The sequence below is a fragment of the Equus przewalskii genome, chromosome 12 (assembly GCF_037783145.1).
Source record: "Equus przewalskii isolate Varuska chromosome 12, EquPr2, whole genome shotgun sequence".
NCBI lineage: Eukaryota > Metazoa > Chordata > Mammalia > Perissodactyla > Equidae > Equus > Equus przewalskii.
In genome coordinates, this window is record NC_091842.1 from 27820162 (window position 1) to 27845258 (window position 25097).

The following is a 25097-nucleotide window of genomic DNA, read 5'->3' on the forward strand; positions in this document are numbered from 1 at the left end:
CAAATTACGAAGCATCGCAAATTTAATAGTAAAGGACACTGGTAATTAACTAGTAAGTGCAAATATATTTCTGGGAAATTATCATCAACCTCGTGACTTCTTAATTGTCATTTAAAAGAGCATAAATCACACACCTGAACGTTTTCCAGAATCTCCTGGACACGAGTCAGTAAAGCTTTCTTCCTATTAACCTGCTTTCTTGCTTCTACATCAAGTGCTTTCTGCTTTTCTTGTTGCATTTCCTTTCTTTTCTCAATGTTAAGCTGCAAAACATCACAAATATGTAATTATTTGTCATAAATATAAAAATATCGTAAAATCAGGAAGTTTTTAATCAGAATGATTAAAAACACGTACAACAGGTACAACTATCCGTAATGAAAGAAATCTGAACAGTGGCTGGGGGTAATGCCTGAGATGGTGGGATGGGGCATGCGAGATCTTTCTGTGATGATGAAAATGTTGTGGGTGGGTGTGAGTTACACAACTGTGTGCCATATATCAATACTCATGGAACTTGAACACTTAAGATCTGTACATTTTACTGTATGTAATTATTCTCAATTTGAAAAAAAGTTAAAGAAAAAAAAAAACCCGTTCACTTATCAAATGCTCTAAAATGGGAGCTAAAATTAGCTCTTTGACCCCTGCTGGCTCTTCACGTGGCAATATCTTACGTCACTGAGTCAGTTAGATCTTCAGCTTTTAACCTTCTAATCAGTATACATTTTATCTCTTTGCTACCTTAAGAAAATGTCCAAAGGTTTAGTGATATGAGAAAGAGATAATATTTTATTTGCCTACAAAATTAGAACACGTTCATTGTACTCTCCAATAAATATATAATGTACCTAAAAAACTGAAGACTTCTAAGCATTATATCTTTTTCTAATGGATTTAAATCTTTTTTTTTTTTGAGGAAGATTAGCCCTGAGCCAAATGCTGCCAATCCTCCTCTTTTTGCTGAGGAAGACTGGCCCTGAGCTAACATCCATGCCCATCTTCCTCTACTTTATATGTGGGATGCCTACCACAGCATGACATGACAAGCGGTGCTATGTCTGCACCTGGAATCCGAACCGACGAACCCCAGGCCGCCAAAGCAGAACGTGTTCAGTTAACCACTGAGCCACCAGGCCGGCCCCTGGATTTAAATCTTAATCATTAAACTTCCTGGAAACTTAAAACTTCCTGGGAAGTTTAATCACTGTGATAAAGAGCCAAGACTTACTTTAGACTACTCAAATGGAAAATACATCATAAAAAGTTATTCCAGGGGCTGGCCCCATGGCCTAGTGGTTAATTAAGTTCGGCACACTCCACTTCGGCAGCCTGGGTTCAGTTCTCAGGCGTGAACCTACACCACTCATCTGTGGCCGTGCTGTGGTGGCAACCCACATACAAAATAAGAGAAAGATTGGCACAGATGTTAGCTCAGGGCCAATCTTCCTCAGCAAAAATTATATATATATATATTCCAAACAAAGTTACAACATATATCTATCAAATACAACATAAAAACATGGATTAAGGTCCACAAACATCAGATTTTGCTTATAAATAAATAACTGACGGAGTCACAGACCCTAAACAATAAGGCTCAGACCTTTGATCCATATTAAACTAATCAAGCAATATGTCATCAAGTAGCTGATAAAGACGTTTTGAAATTTTTTCTGGGGCTGGCCTCATGACTGAGTGGTTAAGTTCACACGCTCCACTTCAGCAGCCCAGGGTTTCACCGGTTTGGATCCTGGGCGCGGACATGGCACCACTCATCAGGCAATGCTGAGGCAGCGTACCACATAGCACAGCCAGAGGCACTCACAACAAGAATATACAACTATGTGCTGTGGGGCTTCAGCGGGGGGAAGAAGGGGGAGGAGGAGGGGGAGAAAAAAAGATTGGCAACAGTTGCTAGCTCAGGTGCCAATCTCTAAAAGATAAAAAAATTTTTTCTTATTTGCATGGTACCAAAGAATCACTCCAAAGTTTACTTGCTAATCAAAAAGGGGAAAATGTATACCTTTAAAAAGTCATTTGGCAGTCACAACTGTAAAAGCACCTGCTGAAACTAAGCAGCACTAATAGAGGGACAACTAGACATCATAACTTCTGATTTAATTTAATATGAAGTACCTGGCATCATCTCCAAAGAATTCTTGCCAAAAATGTTCAACTTGACTCTAATCAAACTTTCAGACTTTATTTCCAGTTTATAGGAAGTACAGGGACTAAAGGACAAGTTAAATATCACCATGAAGAAATAATAATTAGACAAATCCAAAATGTAAGGCATTCTACAAGAATTTGTAGAATTTGGTTTGGTCTCTTTAAAAATTTACTGTCATAAAAAAATCTTTTTAAGAAATACAGGAACTGTTCTAGATCAAAAGAAATTAAAAGAATATAACAAGTGAACGCTATTTGTGAACTTTGGATCCAGATTAGAAAAAAACAGTTATAAAAGACATTTTGAGCACATACGAAGAAATCTGAACATGAACAGAATATTAGAAGCTATTAAAATTATTATTAATTTTCTTAAGGTGTAATAATGGTATTGGGGCTTTATGGAGAATATCCTTATTTTTAGAATATGTATACCAAAACATTTAGAGAAGCGTCATGTATCTGCAATTTTCTTTCTTTCTTTCTTTTTTTTGAGGAAGATTAGCCCTGAGCTAACATCTGCCGCCAATCCTCCTCTGTTTTTGCTGAGGAAGACTGGCCCTGAGCTAACATCCATGCCCATCTTCCTCTACTTTATATGTGGGACGCCTAGCAGAGCATGGCTTGCCAAGCAGTGCCATGTCCACAACCAGGATTTGAACCAGTGAACCCCGGGCCACCGAAGCGAAACATGCGCACTTAACCACTGCACCACCAGGCCAGCCCCTGCAATTTTCAAATAGCTCAGCAATAAAACAAAAAGTATATACATACATACACTGGCATACATATATATAAAATCACAGACACCATGAAGCAAAGATGGCAAGATGTTAAAACTGTTTAATCTAGATGATAGATACATGGGTGGTCACTGTACTATCCTTTCAACTTTTCTATATGTCTGAAAATTTCATTACAAAAAGGTAACATAAAATACTGATTGTTTAACTCTGATTATATAAAAAAAATTTTAATTCTTTTTTTCAATAATATTAATTTTCTGATTTGAAATAAAATCACACAGATTTAAAAAATATTCAATTAGTATCAAAGGGTATATGATGAAAAGCCTGTCTTCCCTCTCATCCCATGTTTGCTCACCTCTCTCCAGAGGAAGAATGTAATATGCTTACTTAAATCCAAAGAGTGAGCACACATTGAGTGCCTCTATGGTCCAGGTATTGGTCTAAGTATTTCACATGTAGCAGTTCCTTTCATCCTCAAAACAGTCCTGTGGGGTAGGCACTATTTTTATCCTCACTTAACAAATAAAGAACATGGACCTGCAAATTCACACACCAGGAAAGTGGCAGAAGAGGGATTTGAAGCCAGGCCAGCAGGCTCCGGCCAGGCTTCTAATGACTACGCCACGCTGCCTCTGAGAGCACACCGTGTGCAGGGATCACCTTAGCTTGTGGCGATCCTTCCACAGCTATTTAGATCTACTGTACTCATTTTCATGGCATCTCTGAGATGCTATAAAACGGACCAGTTAGTTAAATTAGCCTACTGTCTATGGATGTTTAGGTTGTCTGTCAATCTTTTGCTATTTTCTACAAGGCTACTATAACCTCGTACGTATTGCTTCAAGCTCATAGATGAGTATAATTGTAAGATATTCCCCAAAATGGAATTGCCCAGTCAAAGGTTACGTACACTCTGAAATTCTGATAAACATTACCAAATTGCTCACCAAAAAGCAAAATCAACTGATTTTCTCGGCAAAAGTGCATTACAAATAGCTTTTCTCCACAACCTGAGGAGCACTAGGTCCTATCAGATCTTTGCCAATCCAGCAGGTAAAAAATGCTCACTCATTCATGTTTCTTTAATTATGAATAAGGGTGAGGCATCTTTTCGATATTCATAAGCCTTTCTTTTGTTTTTCTGTGAACTACCTTAGTGGTTCACCATAGGAAGAAAGGTTATGTAAGACAGAAGAGAGCGTACCAGTGGAGAAAGCACGGCCAGCCCACGGAAGCGGATCAGCGAGACGCTCTCCGACTGCACAGGCAGGAAGCTCTCTGGCAAGAGGGCCGCTTCTTGGACTCGGGCAAGACTCCTCTCACAGAACTTCTCATAGTCCTCCATCTTTCCACAATCCCACTACAGAGAGAATAACATCACTTTTAATGTACCGAGACAAACAGATCATCGTTATTTGGCAAATTTTGTAGAGCACTGAAATATTCCTAGAACTCACAATTTCTAACACAGGTCAGTGTGTTCCAGAATTGTTTCACTGACCAGGAGCTAATTCTTAGTTATAAGGAAGCACCTTAAGGTCCTACCCAGTTAAGCCTTGCTTCATATTTTAAATATTTCCTAACATTTGTATGTAAATCAATCTTTAAACGTGATTAGTTTAGAAAGGTCCCAAGAACTCACCAGTGAAACTTTTTTAAAGGAAATAAAGTTCTATGCCACTTTACTAACTTTAGATTATAACACAGAATATTGTTTTTCTTTAGCAGGATTGATCTGCACATCACCAGAAAAACTAAATCATACAAAGGTAGGAATGCTTTTGTAGCCAAAAAAAAAAAGAAATAAGGGCTATTTAAATAAAAGAGGATGTTTACTTTTAAGAACTCTTTTTCTATCACGGAGTTCAAAATCTATTATACTTATATATCTTAAGAATTTTCTTTTACTCCATGGTCCCTAGCCAAATGAGTCAGAGGGAGAGAACAGAAAATCTATTGGCTCTTGTATTAATTCTATTTTAGTGTTGAAAATTGAAACCATCACCAGACTACTTAAAACAATCAGTCCAGTAATTTTACAATTTCTGGACAATTGTGATGGTGGCTATGAAAATACATGGTAACCAGGAAGGACTAGACACCACATTCACTCGTCTAGCAAGCATGAAATATTTGATTGTTTGTTTCCCCAGCATTATGTCTGGCATTGTTTCCTTTAAATAAGCAAGGGAAAATAAAGAGAGACATCATCAAAATCATAACCAACAAGGGTACGAACTGTGAAAAGAGAAAACCTAATATAACAATGACCCTTTAAATCTTCAAATGAACACAACTAACCAACAAAAAACAGAGAGGGCAGAGAAATTCAATTCATGATGTGGGATATGCAAAAATGAAATAAGACACAAGATGATACTGTCCTAAATCTCCAAGTACTTACAAATTCAATACACTAAAGTGTCAGGGACAAATGACAGTGCCATTAGAAATGAAGATAAAGTATTTTCAAAATCATGATTAGATTATGAAAAAATATATTGCTAATTTTGACCAAGTGGTAGTTCTATTAATAACAAAACTTCTTCCTACCATCCGATCCATTCTAATTATTTCTATATTCAATTTATGCAAAGTGAGAGTTTAATTTCAAAGAAACGTTCTCCAGACTGTGAGATTACTTTGCAAAACTATATTCATAAAACAAACAAAAGTAAAAAACAAAACACAATATGGTTCTGCATGATAACCATAGCAAGGCCTCATTTTTTAGCCTGGATTTCAACCCACGTTATGATATCTTAACAACCAAAATATGCAGAAGCTAAGATGTAAGAGAAATTCAAAAGACCTCATTTCTGCCAAAATACTTCAAACTATTTTTCACCACAGCCCATGAATCCAGCTTTACAAGGAACACAAATAGCTTACTCATACAATGAATGTAATATAATTCCTATTGATACACAAGCAAAGCATGAAATTCTATTTTAAAGGTCTGGGAAATTTACGGAAATAAAATATCTTTATGGCAATAGTTTTCTTTTTCTTTCAGCAACGTCGTGTAGATATGCCTCATCGCTTCACAAAGTTACACTGACATCCCTCAAACAGTACATGCACGTCATACATACTGCAGATGCACAGTAAGAGATTATTACGGCACAATTTATGGCATATGAAAATGCATTCTACACCCAAATATAAGTGCAAATATGGTGATTATGGAAATTACCAAATAATGCTGGAGCGTGACCGGATCCTTCTTATATTTCAGTCTCAGCTTGGATGTCGCCTCCTCAGAGAGGCCGTTCCTGACGAGCCAATCTAAATTAACCCTGCGTCAGTCACTGTCACAGTGCCCTGCTGTTTGCCAATTTTCACAGCACTTACCACTATCTGAAATTATCTTATTTCCTTGGTTTTCGTCTGTTTTCCTCCACCAAAACGTAAGCTCCATAAGCACAGGGACCTTCTGTCTTGCTCACCACTGAATCCCCATTACATAGAACACTGCCAGCACACAGTCGACACTTGATAAAAGTACTGAATAAATGAATTAGGGTAATTAGCTCAAACAAGAATGTAAACCAGGAGAAAAAAAGAGAGTGGACTCTAGAGCAAAGAAGCTAGCCAGGAAGAAGGGAATTCAGAGAATGGTAGTTTCATGGAGGGCCCTATTCTCAGAGAAACTGGTACCTCTAAACTGCAAAGACAACCATTAAAAAAGTGAGCATCCACATCCTATATGATTGAGCACAAGGGCCCTTCGTTTCCCACACCACAATGACCTCTGCCAGCAGGGTTTTATTTCAAGGCAGCCTTGACTACGAGGCTGCTCCAACCACGGGTCTACTGCCCCTACTTTACCATCAGGCATTACTGGTCCACTTGAATTAATAATTTGTCAGCTGCATCAAGTTCGGACATGCCTTGTCTTCTCCATTTATACCACGACCCTTCTCCAAATGAGCCTCTTTACATACCCCACAGACTCATGGTCCTGCTCCCCGCTCCTCACCGGTGTTCTACCAGAAATATCACTGAAGGGAATGGAAAAAGTAACACAGAACACATGTGGCCTTGTTTTCAGATCCTCGCTGGCTGTTTACGCATCAGTCTTCCCAAAGACATAAACGTCTTATAGAGGCAATAAAGGGGAGGTTTCTTATTCAGGCATATACCAGCTGTATGTTCTTAGCAATTCACTTACCAGCTCTATGCCTCAGTTTCCTCATCTGTAAAATAGGGATAATCAGAGTATCTGTCTCAAAGAGATTCTGTGAGGATTCGATGAACTAACACACGTGTGGCAAATAGTATATTGCAGGACATGCACAAAGCATCAATAAATGAGGCTGCTTTGATTATGAAGAGGAGGATGGTGACGACGATTTTTAGCACTAGATTATGAACTCCTGGAGGGCAGCGACAGTGCTTGGTTCCTGGCAAGATTCAAATAGAACTTAAAAACCTGGAAAGGGGGGCAACAGCTTCCTCATTTCGCCGTTTCCAGATCCCTTCCCATTAAATCAATCTAGGCGCCTGCCATTTGCCTCAGCTGGGGATAGAGAACTGGGATGATAACTAGATAGAAGCAAAGGGTGGGTACCCCCTAGCAGCATCAGGGACAATCAAGAGAATCTGCTTTTTTATCCTCATGCTTATGCCCCAGAGAGGCGCAAAGGCAGGGTAAACAGCGCTCCGAGAGCCTTTGGTTGTGGTAACCGGCGTCCAGAAATGGCCAGTGCTCACCCCGGGGACGCCTCCCTCGCCAGCATCGTAGGAGAAGAAAACGCCCCAAACTGTTTTATCAACAGGAGGTGGCTCCCCGGCTCCGGCCCGAGTTTATCTACCGGGGACCCTCTGCCCTCGCCCCACCTCTCCTAGCTCCTCTGATAAGGCTCCATCCCGGGGGTCCACCCGGCGGTGTCAGCATCCGAGCATCACCTCCGCGCCCCGTGCCGCCGGCCCCCCGGCACCCGCCTCCCGACACCCCCCCAGCACCTGCGCTCGGGCTGCGACCGGAGCCCGCCCTCAGCTCGCGGGCGCCCATTCCGCCTTGCCCGGTGGCCTCGCAGCCGGGACCGGCGGAGGATGGAGCCCCTTCCTCACGCACACACCTGATCTCCCACGGCCCGGTAAGCTTTTCTCCCCTCGCCACGGGCCTTGTCAGGAATCAAACTGCTCAGTCGGTACTGACACAGAGCAGCTCGGTCCACCGCCGCCTTCTCCTCCTCCTCCCCGCCATATTACGGGTCTCAGGCGGCAACGCGGGCTCCTGGCAACCGCCGCCGCCGCCGCCGCCCGGGCTCCACCTCTCAGGGCCGCCACTTCCGGCGGTTGCTTCCCGGGCTGTTGGAACGGTTGGGCCTCCAGAAAACTACAATCCCCGAAGTGCATTGCGCGCCTGGGTACGCGCCATGGCCCAGTGATGAAAGACGTAGTATTTACGGGAAGAGCGATGCTTTCTGGGAAACGTAGTCTGCACTGCAAGCCAGCGCCTCTACAGTTATAATTTGTTACAATAGGAGCGTTCACCAGGTCTGAAGCCCCGGAAGTGTTCCTTAAAGTTGCTATTTCTTACCTATCTGTATAGCAATAACCTCTTTCTGGGTGGTCGTTGGAAAACATGACATTCACCTAAATTTTTTCTCTGTAAAGAGAAAATTGCTAAATCCTAGACGCCAACTCTAAGCCTTAAGACATTCCTTACCCTTCTGCAAATCAGTGGGAAAATACGTCCAAGAAGGGTAATAGGTTCAAGACGGCCTAAAAAGCCCCGAATGTTTTACCAAAGTTCTGTATCTAAACGACATGTTACCCACTTTCCAAAATGTGATGCAGTAGCCCCTTTCATTTCCTAATTCGGCTTTACCTTCTGCCTCTCTTACTGACCCTCCTTCCAGTGTCTATATTTGCAAATATAAAATTAAAGTCTTAAAAGTGCCTGTCACAAGGGTGGTTGTGAGGAACAACTGAGATAATTTTTGCAGGGTGCCTGGTATATAAGGCCCACTATTAGCCCATAGTAGGAGGAGAAGTAAGGTTAGGAGGATGAGTAGCAGCAGAAAGGTCACTGGCTTAAAACTGAGGTGGCCTGATGTCAGTCCTGACTCTGCCATTTACTGCTCTACTCTCTTCACCTCTCCTGGCCTCAGTTTCCTCATCTAGAAAATGAGGGAATCCTTAAAATCCCTTCCAGCTTTATAATCCGATTGTGCCTTCTTTGCTATGCTCTTTCATTCCCTCAGAATCTGAAAAATCCTTCTAAAGTCGACTGAATTCATGCTCCTGACATAATTCCTACCCCCTGAGGCTGGTGTGAGAATGAGATGACGCATAAAATACTCGCTGGCACAGAACCTGGAATATGGTAAGCGCTCTATAAATGTTAGCGTGCCCCCTTAACACTATTGTTTCCCCCCACTCGAATGTAAGCCCCAGGAGAGCAGGGAGTCTGCTCATCCTGTTCCCTGCCTTGTCCTGAGCACCTGGACAGGTGTTTGGCACATCTTGAATTGAGTTGAATAAACAAATAGTCTGAGCGTTCTGCCCCTTCAAGGCTCCCGGGGCACTTTCCTCGAAGGCAGAATGAAGGGTCACTAAGATCCCTTCCAGTCATACAAGATGGCTCTTGTATCCCTCTCCTTCTGGAGTCTGAAAGCCCTCGTTGAAGTCCCCACCCCAGAATAATCCAAAGTCACTTTGGAACGTGAGCCTGGGGCCTGGACCCGCCCGCGTTGCCATGGCAGCGGCCCCGCCCCCGAGGTCTGGCGATCCGCGGCCCTGATTGGCTGGACGGCCGGCTCGCTCCAGGATGCGGCTGCCGCCGCCATTGTGCGGCGCTGCTTCCCTCGGAGGGTGTCGGCTGCGGCAAGTGCCTTGGGCTCTCGCTCTCGCTTCTGCTTCTGCTGTCCGGGGAGCCCGGCGGGTCCGGGACTCCCGTCCGTGCCGGTGCGGGCGCCGGCATGTGGCTGTGGGAGGAACAGGGGGGCCTCCTGGGCCCCTTCTCCTTCCTGCTGCTGGTGCTGCTGCTGGTGACGCGCAGCCCCTTCAATGCCTGCCTCCTGACCGGGAGCCTCTACCTCCTGCTGCGCCTCTTGAGCTTCGACCCCTTGCCCTCCCGCAGGGCCCTGCAGGTGCTCAAGCCCCGGAACCGCGCTTCCGCCATCGCCCACCGCGGCGGCGGCCACGACGCGCCCGAGAACACGCTGGCGGCCATTCGGCAGGTGAGCCCCCCACGCCTCGCGCCCCGCCTGGGAGCTGGACTTCTGATCGTCCTCCCGCAGCTTCCCCAGTGTTCATCTGAGAGACTTCCCGGGTCCCCATTCGTCCGCAAGAAACACATTCAGGTGGCTCTGATCCCTCTGAAGTCTGGACCATCTCCCGACTTCAAGTATTTATAGAGCATAGCAAATATGTGTTTGCTTACATAATACTTAGATATTTGCTGGGTACCAGGCACTGAGGATACAGTCATGAACAAGACGGAAGGAGGTGCCTGCTTTCACAGAGCTTGTATTGGAGTGGGGGAGACAGGCCTTAAACAAGTAAACACACAAGAAGGAAGCGAAAAGGGTAATGAAGAAATAGAGTAATGGGATAAGGAACGACTGGAGGAGTTATGCTATTGCAGACAGAGTAGTCAGAGAAATCCTCTCGGAAGAAGTGACTTTTGAACCGAAACCGAGATTGGGAGATGGAGCCAGCCATGGACCTGGGGGAAAAGTGTTCCAGGACAAGGAAGCAGCAAGTGCAAAGGTCCTAAGGTGGGAATGATTTTGGAATGTTCAGATAACAGCATGAGGCATATGTGGCTTGACTTCAAGGAACAGAGGAAAGGCTGGTGGATGCAGTAGGAAGTGTGGCCAGGTTAAGTAGAGTCTCATTCAGTGGTTGAGTTTGTTCTCAATGGATCTCATGCACAAGAGCTGTCTTTGCTTGTCCCCCGAATTACCCAAGTCATCTTATCACCTTTACCCCCAAACACACACATTCACCCTCAGATAACCCTGCCAGCAGGACTCTTAATCACTTTCTGCTTCGCCTTGTCACAAGGCTCGCCTGGCAGTCTCCTGACTTCATATGACAGTTTGCGTAGTAAGAGAGCTTTTCAGTTGCTTAGGCACTTTTGCATCTGTAGAAATAGATCTGATCCTCTCATTTCTTTGAGACATTATTTTAACATGGGGTGGGTAGGAAAACTGACTCAAACTATGGCTCTTTCTAGAATTCAGCCTTCTGATTCCAAGCCCCAATGCTGTTTGTCATAGATTAGAATATGTTCTCGGATGTAAAAACTTGGACCGACTGTCCTTGCTTTGTCCAGCTAGGGACAGACAGTGTTGTGAAATGAGCAAGTTACTTAAGCTGTCAGCGTCCCAGAGTCGTGACTAGGGTGTAGCAAGCACGGCACCCAAGGGCACTTCTCCTCACTCTAGGCCCAGCCCCGACCTCAGTTGCCCCTTCTGTAAAATGGGAATAATATTGGTATCCACCCAATAGGTTGTGATTCCATGAGGTGGTCCACATAAAGTGCTTGGCCCATGATAAGACCTCCACAAATGTAAGCTCTTTAGGCCAAGACTCTAAAAATGGCTTGATTCTTTAAAATCATGTAGGTAAAATTTAAATGTAATGGTGAAAATTTATGTCTGAAGAAGGAAGGGGGTCAGGAAGGCAGGCTTTAACTTAGCAGAGACTGACTCTGTTTATAAACCACATTAAACTATCTTATGCTTTTTCCCCTTGATTCTTTGTGAGGGAAGGGAGACAGAGCAGCTTTTCTGCCTTCTGTTTAAAAACAAATCTAAAGGTATTGAAGAAGGTATTTTACATTGTAAACTGAAACCCAGAGAGGTTGGATGAAGTAACAGAGCTACACAGGAGATAGAATTGTCATGACAAGAAAGATGATAATTACCATCGGAAGAAAAGCACATAATTGTCATTGGCTTCCATTTCTACTTACCTTTATGTAAGTTGCCTTAAAGTATAACTCATTGTTAATTGAACACAGGAGGTATTCATAAGTATTTACCAATGGATGTGGTAGTTTGGCCAAGAACATGTTTGGGTGAATGTAAGTCATATTGAATGAGGATGTGTGAATGTGAAATAGACATACACATAGGGTGTTTCATATCCTCTTGTGTTGCAAGAGAATTATAGCTAAATTCCATTCGTGTTCTGTATGTTTAGGTTGAGCATCTCTTTAATGTATGTAATAATGATAAATAAACACTGTGCCAAGTTGATTACTGGTCTTAAGAGGAAATGAGATGTGGTAATTCAGCTTAATTTGACTATAAGGTCATTATCAATGAGCTTTTTAGCCATAACAGAATTTACCTGCTGAATACAGACTACAGAAGGCAAGGTCACATCCTCCCTCTTGACTTCAAAAGAAATTTGTAGTTTATTTCCATCAAAGTTTGTTTTTTGTCCTGTTCTTTCTCCCTTTACATGTTTGCAGCTCATAATTTATATTCATAAACATTTTACTCTGTGAAAAATCAGAGAAGGCATTCTGACAGTGGTAGAATTTCTGGTAGATTATGAAGTAGTTATAGAAAGGAAAACTTGAAAGAAGTAAAATGAATGTGTTCCTCCCAAAACTACTATTGTAAGAAACTTCTCTAAATAAATAAAAAAGATGAGTATGAAGTGTATACTAATAGGTGAATTAGAATCAGGTTCATCTTTTTGCCTCTATAACTGCTAAAGGAAGTTGAATGCAGTCATAGAAGATCGGGTCTAAGAAACTAATATGATGGTTCTTTTATAAAGCTTTTGTTTGGGGCCTTGGTAAACTACACAGAAAAGACAAATAAATGAACTCAGTTCTAGTATGCTTGCTAAAATAGTCCCTCACCATTGTTATATTTTGTGTTGTAGCCAAAGATGGCCCTAATGAATGAAAGTGTAATTGAACCTAATTATGGTGCCAGCATCAAGGAATAAGGGTAGCATTTGTGTTCTAATGAGAGATGCAGGCACTGTGAACACTGAAAATGTGGTCTAGTTTGATGTTACAAAATATGTAACCCATGTTGTTTTCCCACGGCATTATTGTGTCTTTAACTTAGAAAAGATAGATCTTTTAATCTTACAGAAAGACAGACCTTTTAACCAGCACAGATGTAAGCATTATTGTAATGACTTTTTCACTGAGACGTGAGTGTTTTGCTAATCCTCATAGCTTATGTTGAGTGCCAACTCTGAGCCAGGCACCAAGCCTGGTAATTTACATGTATTATTTCTAAATCCTCACAACAACTCTTAGGATCATTAGAGAAGTACCATCTTAAAGATGATGAAATTGAGGTTACAATATGATAAGTAACTAGATGACAGAGCCAGTGAGTGATGGAATTGAGATTTATTCATTCATTCATTTAGTTAGTTATTTTTGAGGAAGACTAGCCCTGAGGCCTTCCTCTTTTTTCCGAGGAAGATTGGCCTTGAGCTGACGTCCATGCCCATCTTCCTCCACTTTATATGTGGGACGCCTACCACAACATGGCTTGCCAAGCAGTGCCATGTCCACACCTGGGATCCGAACCAGCGAACCCTGGGCCACCGAAGTGAAATGTGCGAACTTAACCGCTGCACCACCGGGCCAGCCCCTGGAATTGAGATTTTTATAGAAAATCTTGGTCACATATGTGAAAATGAAACTTTGAAGCTTAGAAGAAAATATAGTTATGTATCTTTATAAATAGGAGTAGGAAGGGATTTAAATAAAACAGAAAAATCTCCACTCATAAAGAACATGAATGATAAATTTGCCTAGGTTACAATTAAAAATGTGTTTAAAAGGACACACAATAAAATCCAATGGCTAACATTTATTGAATGCTTCCTGTGCACTGGTATAGTGCCATATGTTGTTTATGCGTACTTAAGTGTGTAGTGAATACATAAAGACCTATAACAGAATGATATGGGAATGAGGCTCATCAGCTTTAAGCTGGCAGTTACCTCTGGAGAGGAAGGGGGAGAATTTTAGCTCTATCTGTAGTGTCGACAGTAAAGTCATAGTGGTTAAGAGAGCAGCGTGTACTACGTCCTAGTTTGTGTAGCCTGGAGCAAGTTCCTTCATCTCTTTCAGTTTCCTCATCTGAGAACGAGAATATTCATAGTCGCTACTGAAGGGTCATGAGGATCAAATGAGTTAACACATTTAAAGCACTTAGAATTGTGCCTGACAAAGAGAAAAGGACTCATAAATAATAGCTATTATTATGTTTGGTGGCAGCAAGAGATTGAAGCAAATGTGGCAAAATGTTAGCATCTGTTAAGTCTTTTTTTGCTGTATACTAGTATGTGTGTTTGTATAATTTAAAATTTTTAAAGAAATTTAAAACCTTGATCATAATGAACATTTCCCAGCTTCATTGTGACAAAGAAATCAAGGAGGCAAACGGTGGACAGTGTGTCTCAGAGGAGCCTGACTCATAAAATTTAATGTTCAAATTCTCTTTTTAGATAAATTCTAGTCTACGTCATCAATCTTACCAACTTGTTGGCCACCAGCCACTGCTGCTCACATAAACAAATGTAGTGTCCCCTAGAAGTGGGCTTGGTGTTTCTGCTAGGGAGGGTGGAGTTAAACCGACTAAAACTTGACTGATCTTGTTTATGCCAAAGTCGTGCAAATATCCAACTAGTCAGTCAACACGGGAATCATCAGAGATGCTGTACCTAACCTAGTCTAGGTAAACAGTGGAATTTGCCTAAATGTTTGTAATTGTAAGCCGTTAATGGCCCATTTGGGTAAGCAACCAGAGAAAGCTTAAAGTTCCAGGAGTCTCCCCATCCGCCACTGGGGGAGTGGGCAGAGTGGGGAAGTTGAAGTTTTGGAGGAATCCGTAAGTGTAGGAGTTGAAGTAAGGTTACCATCCATGAAAAACAGAAACAAATTGGGTTGCTGTTTGGTAGAGGAGGGAAAAGACTCCGCTGATTGTTTGCTTAGCCAGCCTTGTTGGTTGTCTTGAGTGATTAGATTGCAAAATGATGCCTCTGAGCACTTGACATTAATATTGTTGATGTTTTTGTTAAGGCAGCTAAGAATGGAGCAACGGGCGTGGAGTTGGACATTGAGTTTACTTCTGACGGGGTTCCTGTCTTAATGCACGATAACACGGTGGATAGGACGACTGATGGCACTGGTCGATTGTGTGATTTGACCTTTGAACAAGTTAGGAAGCTTAATCCTGCAGCAAATCACAGATTAAGGTAAGTGGTTTATTGTCACTTAAACATCCCTCTCAGCTTTTGTTGGAGATCACAGAAAGACTGTCACCTTCTGATGACATCTCTGCTCCAGGAGAGTGGTTTTGTTATACTTTGTTTTGAACTGTATACAGGTATCCCAGGTAATTCAGGTGCCAGGAGCAACAGAAATATGGCATGGATGTTACTCATCGTTTCCCACTGAGGCCAGATTTGGCCCCGGAATTATTCTCAAGACAATACTCTATCTAGTACATGACAGTTACTTTGAGCTATTGTACAAATTATAGACTCATGAGGCTGAAAGCAGTTGCAGAGGTTTACTTGTCGATCTTCTTGCCTTCAGGTACACCAAGAAACAAATTATGGGATACAGAGTGGGTGAAATGAGTGAAGGAGGTCAAAAGGCACAAACTTCCAGTTATAAAATAAATAAGTCTTGGGGATGTAATGTACAGCATGGGGACTATAGTTAATAATACTGTATTGCATATGTAAAAATTTCTAAGAGAATAGATCTGAAAAATTCTCCTCACAAGAAGAAAATTTGTGACTATGTATGGTGATGGATGTTAACTAGGCGTGGTGATCATTTTGCAATATATGCAAATATCAAAGCATTATGTTGTACGCCTGAAACTAATATAATGTTATATGTCAATTATATCTCAATTAAAAAGAAGATACAAATGATGCATTCTTTAAAATCTTCAGGTAATAATATCACCTTTTTTTTTGTTGAGGAAGACTGTCCCTGAGCCAACATCTTTGCCAGTCTTCCTCTACTTTGTATGTGGGACACCACGACAGCATGGCCTGATGAGCAGTATGTAGGTCCACACCCGGGATCTGAACCCGTGAACCTGGGCTGCCAAAGCAGAGCGTGTGAACTTGACCACTACGCCACTGGTCCAGCTCCCTAATATCATCTATTAACTTAGCCCTTTTAACTCTTTACATCCTTGTAACAAACTAGTGAAGGATCTTAGAGTTTTAGGAATGCAAAGTATCCTAAAAATCATGTAGAATACTGTCTAATAGAACTTTCTGCAGTGATGAAATGTTGTATGTCTGCACTGTCCAATGTGGTAGCCACTTGTGGTGACTGAACACTTGAAATGTGGTTAGCACATCTGAAGAGCTGAATTTTTAATTTTTTTAAATTTAAGTATAAATTTAAACTTAAATAACCATATGTGCCTTCCGTATTGGACAGTGCATATCTAAATCAATCCTGCTTTTAGAGATAGTCCCAGAAAAATTAAATGACTCGAGGACAAATGACTAGTTCATAAAGAAGGCAGAACTAGAATCTGGATAACCCAATTTCCATTCCAAAGAAATGTCCACTACACCATGCTGTTTTTGTTACCCCTGTGTCTCTCAACTCTTGGAGGGTGAAAGTTCTTTCGGATGCTTAATTTAATCCCCTCCTGGTATAGTTTAAACTAGTAGCTTCCAAAGTATTTATGTGTGTGTGTGGTGTTTATATATGTATATGTGTATTTATCTGTCTATCAGAGCTAGTCTTATAAGATGTTCCACAAGGAAAGGGTTCTATGCCCAAATAAGATCAAACACTATACTCTAGATGGTCCCCTTGGGGATAAACAGTCCAGGTCAATCAACCTTTAATTTAGTTTCTTACCTTTAATTTAGTGTTTCTCAAACATATGACCACAGAACCCATGCCCTTCCCACCATTAACAGCCATAAACACCTTGGAATTGGTATACTGGATAATATACTTTGGAATGTGGTTATGTAAAGCCCCCTCCCCTTGTCTTCGTCGTCATATACTGAAAAAGGTGTGCTCACTGTTATTCATGTTGTGTCAATTCTCCAGGCAGTGATCAATACTCCTGGGGTATTGAGTATTCCACTCAGTGATTAAGTTCTAGTCCTCCCTAAAAGATGATTCAGACTTTATTTTGCTAGGATCTGAAAGAAGTTAAAAGTCAGCCAAAGGAAATCATATTTTACTCTAGAAAGAATGTTAATAACTTGAAAGTTCTGAGTCCAGGCTGCTGGCATTGCTCTTTACTGTCATCAGATATTACATTGCTCTATTGTATGCAAGGGAAAGGCTGGTTTACTATTCCAGGGACATTGCAGCCAATAAGATGTCAGGTTCAAAGTCAACACTTAAAACAAAAAATGCTTAGTTTCAGCATTACCCTTAAAATCCTTTAAGAAGGCATGATATCAGAGTCAATATACCACTTTAATGTCTTTAATACAACCAGTCTTTCTCCCGCAGTTGGAACAGGTTGTTTTCTTTGCTTTAAAACCAAATGAAGTAAGTGGCTTGTGTTTAGGGACCATGTTGTAGGAAAAATAGGGATTTTCTCTAGAATTACGTTTAATGTGGTGAGATGCTCAGGCTGAGAGGGGGAATGGAATCTAAGATTGGCCAAGGGCATAGCAAATCCATCATCTCTCACTCCCAGGCAATAGACGTTGCATAGAAGGACTGGCAGAATGGCCTGTGTGATTTAAATTATCTTTATCTTTTTTTAAACCAAGATCTTACAGTCGACATAATATAGTCGAATTAGGATAAGTTAAATCATATGGAATGAAATTTCATTATGTGGGGAAAGCTGATTTTTTATGTCAGGCACTTAATTTTCCTTTTCTTTATCAGAAAAATTGTTTATTTTCAAGAGTTGCATTTAAATAAATGCACAGCAATACAGTTAACAGATTTATGTATTTCTAGGAATTTCTCCTGCAAAAGGGTCTATTAGAGCAATTTGAATCTTAAAATTAAGTCTCTGAGTTCTCCAAAGGTGACATATACTCTCCCCTTTGGTTGAGTTACTAATTATATTCTTAATTCAGTGGAAATGCAGTGATTTCCTACAATTTAGATGATTTTTGTTGTTGTTGCTCTTTGGTCAAGAGTATCTGTCCTTTGGTTCAAGTGCATATAGTAAATTTTCCTTGGACTTTGTTCTGGTTGAAGAAGGGAAGGAAACACTCTTTCCTTTTGGTTGGAAGACGTTTGTGAAGGGGCTGCTCCACTAAACTTTCGTCTTTTGCCTTTCCCACGATGCACGGCGCCCCCCCCCACAGGAATGATTTCCCTGATGAGAAGATCCCTACCCTGAGAGAAGCCGTCGCCGAGTGCCTCAGCCACAACCTCACGGTCTTCTTTGATGTCAAGGGCCATGCAAACAAGGTACCGTTTAGACCCGCGCCTTCACTGTTTCAAAAAGACGTCCTGTTTAATGGCTAGTCATTTCCAAAAGTAACTACATATTTTATTTATTCTTCTTAAATTATTTTTATAAATTACGTGTTTGCTTAATGGAAGTTTACAATGCAAAAATCCACATCTCTGAGGCAACAGTAAACCTTTTTAACCTTTTAATCTTTGATGGAACCTTTTAACAGCTCCTAATATTCTACAAGTAGCACAAAATGAAAGAGTCAGGTTTCTCTGATTTGCATAAAGTATTTACAAAAGATATTAAATGAACAGTAAACATTTTGAACAGGTCACTCAAGTAACCTCATAAAAAGGAATTTAGGAGTTGGACACAAGACCAGTGACATCTCGCTGCTAAGTTAAGGGTCTCAGGTGGACAACTGTGGACTGACGCTGAAGAGAACTCCTGTCTTTAAAGCTTCTGATAGCCAATAGGATATTTATCTTTTACGTAGATTTATCCCTTCTGTAGGATTTCTGTCCCTTATGGATAGTTTTGTAATTCTGTGATTTGAGTAGTTATACTTTTATGAGAAAATTATAATTTCTTTAGATATGACGTTGCTAAATAAAATTTTGCTGACATTTTAGAACATATACTTTTAGTCATGAAAGCATTATTGTAATGGAAATCGGTGGGAAAATATGGTTCAGATTACATTTGTTCTCTTATAACCAGCTTTTCAAGTACAAATACTTTTCTCTGCATTTGGACAACTTGGGTATTTTCCCCCTAGCAATAGTTAAAATCAGTAATGGCCATCTACTGATTGACAATTCTGATGATGTCAGTTTTCTTTATTAATCCCAGGATATAGTTGAAAGCAGTCGTTGAAACCTAAAATCTGAGCGTAAGTATATACTCTAACTTTAGTACAGTGAACGCCTGTCTTTGAAGAAAGAGGAGAATGGTGCTCTGGCTGATTTATTCTGCTGGTAAACTGATAGTTGTGTCCGTCCAGGCTTTCTGATCAGTCTGCAGCAGAATCACCAGGAATACCTATTAAAAATACAGATTCCTGTGCCATACCACCCAGGGAAGAAATTCTAAAAATGTCAAGGGTGGTGGGGTCAAGGAACATGTGTTTTTAATGAGCACTTCCAGTTTCGTTAATGATATGACTCACATCTGGGAACCCTGAAAGCTCCCACGTTTCACCCACAGTGTACTGACCTTTGTGCTTATTCTGTTAGGATAAGGGAGGAAGAAAGAAGAAAGTTAAAAAAAAAAAAAAAATCTGTTTAAGCTTTCTGGTTGGGTGCTCACAGGTGGTTTGGGCAAGATTGAGTAGAACATAGTGATCTAATTCTCCGAAGAACAAGTGTTGGCAGCAGATGGGAGCTGTTAGAACACAGGAGCTAAGGTTATGGGCTCCGGAGTCCAACAGACGGTGATTAAGCTCTGTCACTTACTACAGGGTAACCTTAACCTTGATAAGCTTCAGTTCCCTTGTGGGCAAAATGGGAATAACAATAGAAACTACCACATGGGGTTGTGGTGAGAATTAAATAAATAATGTAGGTGAAGAGTTACAGTGCGTGTGATAGCTCAAACAGCACGGAAACAGCTTTGGCTCTGTGGCTCACACTCCATTATATTAGAGAAGGAGAAGCATGACATGAGTAATTTCTGTGTTCTTTCTTCTTTTTTGCAATGCATTTTGTTGCTTATATTTGGCTATTGGTATGTGTGACTTTCCAAAAATTAGCAGTATTTCACGAATTATGATGTAGCAACGTTACATTTCACCTAACGTCTGGTCAGCCCTGTTGTAGTTAGCTGCTCTTGACGCTCAATGGCCAAATCTGTTAATTGACTACAGGTCACAAAATGTCAATATTTTAATTCTATCATTTCTTTATTTCTTAGCTAGACTATTACAAAAAGAAATTTCTGCTCATCTTGGGGAGGAGCTGGGAGACGTCCAGCTCTTCCTAGTTCTCCCTTGTCCCATTGCTTCTGCCTCCAAGCTGGTGATGGACAACGTCCCTCTCAGTCCCCTGGACTGATAAGATCTACCCTTTGTAGTTCCCAGGCTGGTTGGCTCCTGCTTCAGCTGGGACAGACAAAAGGTGATAGAGTTGTGGGTAGAAAAGGACTTTTCCTAGAGGCTAAACTAGGGTATAAGGAAAGGATTTTAAAATTTTGCTTCCAGCCTCCACTGGCCTGCAGTCTGCCATACTTTCCAAAACTCTGAGCAGAGGGCCGAGCCCCTGCGGAAGGTGGGAAAGCAGTGCTCCCCGGCTGCTGCCTTATCTGCCGCAGGTGTGAGTTTAAGGTGTGTCCCAGGGCATGATGGAATCTGCCGGTACTCTAGTCAACGTCCCCATATATTAGTAAACTTCTGGTTTATTTGGTAGGGTTGTACTTAATATGTCATAGTTAATGGCTGGGACTATTACATTTCAATAGATTTTAAACACTTGAATCTCTTGGTTTTACAGGCTACTGATGCTCTAAAGAAAATATATATGGAGTTTCCTCAACTATACAATAATAGTATTGTCTGCTCTTTCTTGCCAGATGTTATCTATAAGGTAAGGTTCAGGACTTTTGTTGTACGTAATACTATGTTGGTTGGTGGTGATAAAAGCAACGGGCTAAGTAAGCATAAGATAGATGCTTGTTAAATTGAGCTGAATCAGTTAAGAAACTCCTCTTTTGAGTCAATGAGAAATTCAGGAAGGGACCTGTACTCAGACCCCATTTAAAGTACCATGATTCCTCTTTAGCTCCTTCTTTCATGTGGTTTAAAGGTTCATTCACATTACTTTGGTAAAGGTTCTCAGAACAGAAAGAATTATGTAGCTTGTCTCACTAAGTGACAGCAGAATATACCTTTTAAAAAATAACTCTTAGTCATAAAGAATTTAAATATGCATAAAAGTAGATAGTAATACAGTGAGCCCTTCTCTAACCATGATCCAGCTTCTTTCATCCACACCCCCCATTTATCCTCCTCAGTGTTATTTTCAAGCAAATCCCAGACATCATATCATTTCATCCATAAAAATTGCATTATCTTTAAAAAGTGATTCTTTTTTTTAAAATATAGCCACGATACCTTTGTCCCATCTAAAACCATTAACTGTATATCCTTAAGATCATCAAGTATCCGATCAATGTATAAATTTTCATTTGTCTCAGAAATACTATAAATGGCTTTTTGTTTTTTTATAAATTGTTCATTTGTTCAGTCCTCATTTGAATCAGGACCCAAATGAGGACTGCATGTTGTAACTTTAAATCTTAAAACCTGCACGTTCTTTTTTTCCCCCTCGTGATGTATCTATTGAAGAAACTGAGGTTGTTTTTATAGTGTTTACCCAAGTCTGGATTTTGCTAATTGTGCTGTGACACAGTTAACACATCCTTTTCCTCTGTATATTTCCTGTAAGTTGGTAGTGAGAACTAAGGCCTTGATCAGATTAAGCTCAATTCATCTTGGCAAGATAACTTTATTGGTGAGGATCTTTTCCATCAGAAGGCACGTAACACCTGGTTGACTCTGCTCTTAGCACCTGCTGTTACTGACGGAGGCCAGCTCTCAATTTACCGGGGGTTGCAAAATGTTAATATTTTGGTTCTATCATTTCTTCTTCACATATAAGCTAGAATACTTCTATACCTAGAAACTCCCATCTGCTGTTTAGTTACCCACTAGACAAATAAGTGTTTAATCTTTTCCTTTATTTACCAGTTTCCAAAATAATGAGTTGGTTCTGTAGCATTCTTCAACAGAGACTGACAGAGCATACATTTAAAAGTTTACAGTTAGGGTGGCCCCTATCCAGATATACACTGTCATGGAGAACAGAGAGTCATGGGGCTTTGCGACAGTGGGATCAGCGTTTCCCAAACTTAGTGGACCACAGAGGCCTTTAAGATGTATGATACATCCCCTGGGGAGCACAGAGCGCAGACTGGAGGAATTCCGTCCACATCTCCCTCTTTCTCCTTTCCCCTCTCCCCTTCCCCTCGCCCCTTCTCTCCTCTCTGTTTTCTCTTCTCACTTCCTTCTCACTGCACTTCCCTATGTCCACAACTCTTTTTCAGCCATTTTCTCTAGAAAGGATCAAAAGCTGACCAGCCCATCTTGAAATGATTGTGTTCCATTCTCATTGAATTCTAATTACTTACCACTGGCCAGAATTTAAATTGATATCTCATTGAAAGTTAATTCTTGTGACATTTATTAAATTTGACCCTGAGATTGTGATTTTCTCATTTTAAAGATGGGATTGCAGTTCTTTTAGGATTATGAAGGATGTGTTCATATTTATACCTACATTAAAGGCTTTACATGCATCACATTATTTTCTCAATGAGTTTGTGGTAGAGTACTTATTTAGTAGATAGGTCGGGGGCTGAGTATCATCTGTTGGTCAGAATGAGTACAGTGCCTTTATCTAAAGAGCAAATGAGGGGGCCAGCCCGTGGCCGAGTGGTTAAGTTCGCACGCTCCGCCTCAGCGGCCCAAGGTTTCACCAGTTTGAATCCTGGGCGTGGATGTGGCACCGCTCTTCAGCCCACGCTGAGGCAGCGTCCCACATGCCACAACTAGAAGGACCTACAACTGAAAATACACAACTATGTACCGGGGGGCTTTGGGGAGAAAAAAGGAAAAATAAAATCTTTAAAAAAATATATTAAAGAGCAAATGAGAGGTATTGGACTTAAGATATAATAATTCTTTTATTTTCCAAAATTCCTTTTCAGATGAGACAAACAGATCAGAATGTAGTAACAGCTTTAATTCACAGACCTTGGTGCCTTAGCTATACGGGAACTGGGAAGCCACGCTATGATACTTTCTGGAAACTGTCCGTGTTTATGGTAATGGACATTTTGCTCGATTGGAGTATGCATAATATCTTATGGTACCTGTGTGGAATTTCAGCTTTCCTCATGCAAAAGGATTTTGTATCCCCGTAAGTTGGAAGGTTTTTTTATCTTCTCCTGACCCATTTCCAGACTGTTCTTTGCAAGGAAGGATTAACAGTAGTCTACCTGGATTGGTTCCCACCCACAAAGCCCACCATGCCTTTTTTAAGTTGGAATGCGTCTAGCTTCTTAGTTGGGAAAGGTGCAGGCATATTTCACTCTTTCTAAAACAAGGTGACAAATATTCTTAGGTTTTAATGCATTTAAAAAAAAATAATAAACTTGCCAAACTATGATGAGAGATTACATTTCCTTGATTGGCTCCCTTTGAAAACCAACATAGGATCCAGGGCTGTGCCACAGTGAAGACATCCTGTGGGCGCCTGCCTCAGCTCTCCCACCATTTCTCCCTCTTTCCGAACCTTACAGGCTCTGCTCCATCACTTCCAAGAGACTGTCCGTGCCGTAATTTGCTAGCAACCTCTGAATCTTTCTTTTGGTAGTTTTTTAACTGTGTGTTTCAGCTGATTATAGTTGCAGTTTTCATCTTATTTCAGGCATGCATGTGTTGAATAAATATTTGGTGTATGTCTACAGTATTGCAAGGTACCATGTTAGGAAACTGAAGGTGCTGTGGTAAAGAGATAAAGCCATGGTCTGCCATCATGGAGCTTACAGTCAAGTGGAAGAGATAGATACTAATCAAGTAAAAATCAATCAATATAAACTTACAGCTAAGATGAATGCTGTGTAGGAGAGAACGGTGCAAATATACTGTGTAATTCGACCAAGTCAGAGAAAACGTCCCCAAAGCAGTGACAACTAAGCTTAGGTCTGAAGGCTGAGTAGGAATTGAGGAGGGCAGGGGGTGGAGATCCAAGTCAGAGGGAGAAACACTGCAAGAGTGGCAGGAAGGAGCCTGGTCCTGTCAAGGAGTTGAAAGAAACTCAGTATTGTGCAGCACAGGAGAGAAAGTGGGAGTGTGGTGTAAGATGAGGCCCGAGAGTCCGGCGGGGCTGGGCCTCCAGTGCTTGGGGGGCGGGAGGCATCTTGAGTGAGCCGCTGAAGTATTTTCAGCGAGAATAACATGGAGGTGCTTCTTGTGCTGGGTTTGGAACGCTCCCTCTGACTGCAGTGCAGAGGCCGGTTAAGCAGCTGTTTCTGAGCACTGTCAGTACCCGGTGAAGACTGTACTTCATGACCATATAGATTCCTGGGACGGTTGGTCGTTATTCTAACAGGATTGTTTTTTCCTCTTTCTCCAGGGACTACTTAAAAAAGTGGTCAGCTAAAGGCATTCAAGTTGTCGCTTGGACTGTTAATACCTTTGATGAAAAAAGTTACTACGAGTCCCATCTTCGTTCCAGCTATATCACTGACAGCATGTTGGAAGACTGCACATCTCAGTTCTAGACTTTTCCCCCAGGGAGGAAACACGAGTCCAGAAACTGCCTGCTGGCCTCATGCAGGGCTATCCAAATACCCTTTGTGCTAGCCCGCGCCCTGGGGGATCCAGTGGCTCGCACAAGCAATAGTCGTCATTGCATTTTTACCTGAACTCAAGCCCGGTGTTGCCATCATGCTCCATGGAATGCCTGAGTTCAACACTGTTCTTGAAAATCGGTCTGCCAAAAGGCACAACAGCTGCTGCCCGACCTAGCGGAGGTGTGCACGGAGACCCACTGAGCACAAGCACACATTGAGTTGTGCAGTTGGGGGGTGCAGGTGCAAATGCATGGGAAACGCATGATTCCTCAGAGTTGACATTATAAAACTTGACACACTTACGTAACTTACGTTATCTATTTGTATTCAGCTATGTTGTCAAACTTGTGACCCTACTAATAAAATCATTAAAAGGAACTCTAAGGGAAAA

At 41.4% G+C, this 25097-nt stretch overlaps 2 protein-coding genes across 22 annotated transcripts in view; one reads left to right on the forward strand and one right to left on the reverse strand.

Moving 5' to 3' along the window:
* The window catches only part of CCP110 (centriolar coiled-coil protein 110), a 25151-nt gene extending 16895 nt beyond the window's left edge, over nucleotides 1-8256 (reverse strand). For 3 of the 14 annotated variants that reach the window (XM_008539421.2, XM_008539415.2, XM_008539420.2), the window contains exons 1-3: nucleotides 8006-8247; nucleotides 4126-4281; nucleotides 135-263 (exon numbers count right to left, since the gene is read on the reverse strand). In XM_008539421.2, coding sequence (XP_008537643.2) covers nucleotides 135-263; nucleotides 4126-4266 — 270 coding nt within the window. In that variant the 5' untranslated portion in view covers nucleotides 4267-4281; nucleotides 8006-8247. Of the gene's footprint in view, nucleotides 1-134; nucleotides 264-4125; nucleotides 4282-6117; nucleotides 6429-7095; nucleotides 7328-8005 lie in introns of those variants that run through there. The other 11 variants (XM_070566573.1, XM_070566571.1, XM_070566572.1 and 8 more) reach the window with 6 other exon arrangements.
* On the forward strand, nucleotides 7591-25097 carry GDE1 (glycerophosphodiester phosphodiesterase 1). 8 transcript variants are annotated; one of them, XM_070566589.1, is made up of 8 exons: nucleotides 7591-8023; nucleotides 9137-9258; nucleotides 10015-10114; nucleotides 14950-15125; nucleotides 18201-18306; nucleotides 20782-20874; nucleotides 23057-23268; nucleotides 24487-25097. In XM_070566589.1, exons 2-8 carry the CDS (start codon nucleotides 9218-9220, stop codon nucleotides 24632-24634), a joined length of 876 nt encoding a protein of 291 aa, XP_070422690.1. In that variant the 5' UTR covers nucleotides 7591-8023; nucleotides 9137-9217; the 3' UTR covers nucleotides 24635-25097. The 8 variants fall into 8 exon arrangements, with proteins under 8 accessions (XP_070422690.1, XP_070422693.1, XP_070422694.1 ...); XM_070566592.1 differs by having other exon boundaries at nucleotides 7791-8023; nucleotides 14954-15125; XM_070566593.1 differs by lacking the exon at nucleotides 7591-8023 and adding an exon at nucleotides 8199-8426 and having other exon boundaries at nucleotides 14954-15125.

What these genes read in the sequence shown, in the direction of transcription:
- GDE1 (XM_070566587.1), top strand. Translation starts at nt 9,703, where the DNA reads ATGCGGCTGCCGCCGCCATTGTGCGGCGCTGCTTCCCTCGGAGGGTGT. An exon ending in TCAAGGGCCATGCAAACAAG is followed by an intron (nt 18,307 to 20,781) that starts GTACCGTTTAGA and finishes TTGGTTTTACAG; the next exon opens with GCTACTGATGCTCTAAAGAA. An exon ending in CAAAAGGATTTTGTATCCCC is followed by an intron (nt 23,269 to 24,486) that starts GTAAGTTGGAAG and finishes CTCTTTCTCCAG; the next exon opens with GGACTACTTAAAAAAGTGGT.